Source organism: Pterocles gutturalis, unplaced genomic scaffold, assembly GCF_000699245.1.
Source record: "Pterocles gutturalis isolate BGI_N339 unplaced genomic scaffold, ASM69924v1 scaffold40025, whole genome shotgun sequence".
In the NCBI taxonomy this organism is placed as follows: domain Eukaryota; kingdom Metazoa; phylum Chordata; class Aves; order Pterocliformes; family Pteroclidae; genus Pterocles; species Pterocles gutturalis.
In genome coordinates, this window is record NW_010147258.1 from 1 (window position 1) to 1136 (window position 1136).

General features: G+C 54.9%; 1 protein-coding gene across 1 annotated transcript; it reads left to right on the forward strand.

Annotated features, from left to right (window-relative positions):
- The first annotated feature begins 31 nt into the window (after positions 1-31).
- S1PR2 (sphingosine-1-phosphate receptor 2) lies at positions 32-1105 on the forward strand. The gene has a single exon (XM_010085989.1). It carries the CDS (start codon positions 32-34, stop codon positions 1103-1105), a length of 1074 nt encoding a protein of 357 aa, XP_010084291.1.
- The last annotated feature ends 31 nt before the right edge of the window (positions 1106-1136 follow it).

Genomic DNA, 1136 nt, shown 5'->3' on the forward strand with positions numbered 1-1136 from the left:
GGGGAAGGAAAGCGAAGCCGGCGGCGGAACCATGGGGAGCATCTACAAAGAATATTTCAACACGAAAAAAATTTTGGAGCACTACAACTACACGAAGGAAAGCTCGGAGAGCTCCTCCACCACCTCCCGTTGGGTCGTCTCCATCCTCATCGTCGTTTTGTGCTGCTTCATCGTCTTGGAGAACCTTTTGGTCCTTATTTCCGTTTGTCACAATAAGAAATTTCATTCCGCCATGTATATTTTTATCGGCAATTTGGCTTTTTCCGATCTTTTAGCCGGCTTGGCTTTCATGGTCAATATTTTACTTTCCGGAGATATCACTTTCCGCTTGACGCCCGTCCAATGGTTCGTCCGCGAAGGGACGGCTTTCGCCACTTTGGCCGCTTCCGTCTTCAGCTTGTTGGCCATCGCCATCGAACGCCACGTCGCCATCACCAAAGTGAAGGTCTACAGCAGCGACAAAAATTGCCGGATGGTTTTACTCATCGGAGCTTGTTGGGTCATCGCCGCCGCTATCGGGAGCCTCCCCATCATGGGTTGGAATTGCATCAGCGACCTTCGGGATTGTTCCACCGTCCTCCCCCTTTATTCCAAACGTTACGTCCTCTTCGTCATCACCATCTTCACCCTCATCCTCCTCGCCATCGTCGGTCTCTACACCCGCATCTACTGCATCGTCCGCTCCAGCCACGCCGACATCGCCACCGCCCAAACCTTGGCTTTGCTCAAGACCGTCACCATCGTCTTGGGAGCCTTCATCGTCTGTTGGTTGCCCGCCTTCATCATCCTCTTGATGGATGCTTCTTGCCCGGTGAGGGCTTGTCGGATCCTTTACAAAGCCAATTATTTTTTCGCTTTCGCCACGTTCAACTCGGCCGCCAACCCCATCATCTACACGTTGCGGAGCAAAGACATGCGCCGGGAATTCCTCCGCCTTTTGTGCTGCTGCTGTGTTGTTTGTGGCGGAGGAACCGCCGCACGTCGGGATCGCGACCCGGGGCTTTGCGGGATCCCCCTCCGTACTTCCAGTTCTTTGGACCGTTGCACCCCGAAATATGAATTCCCCACGTCCCCCATCACCCGCGAGTGCACCACCTCCGTTTAGGGGGTGGCGGCGGCCCCACGGCGGCGGGACG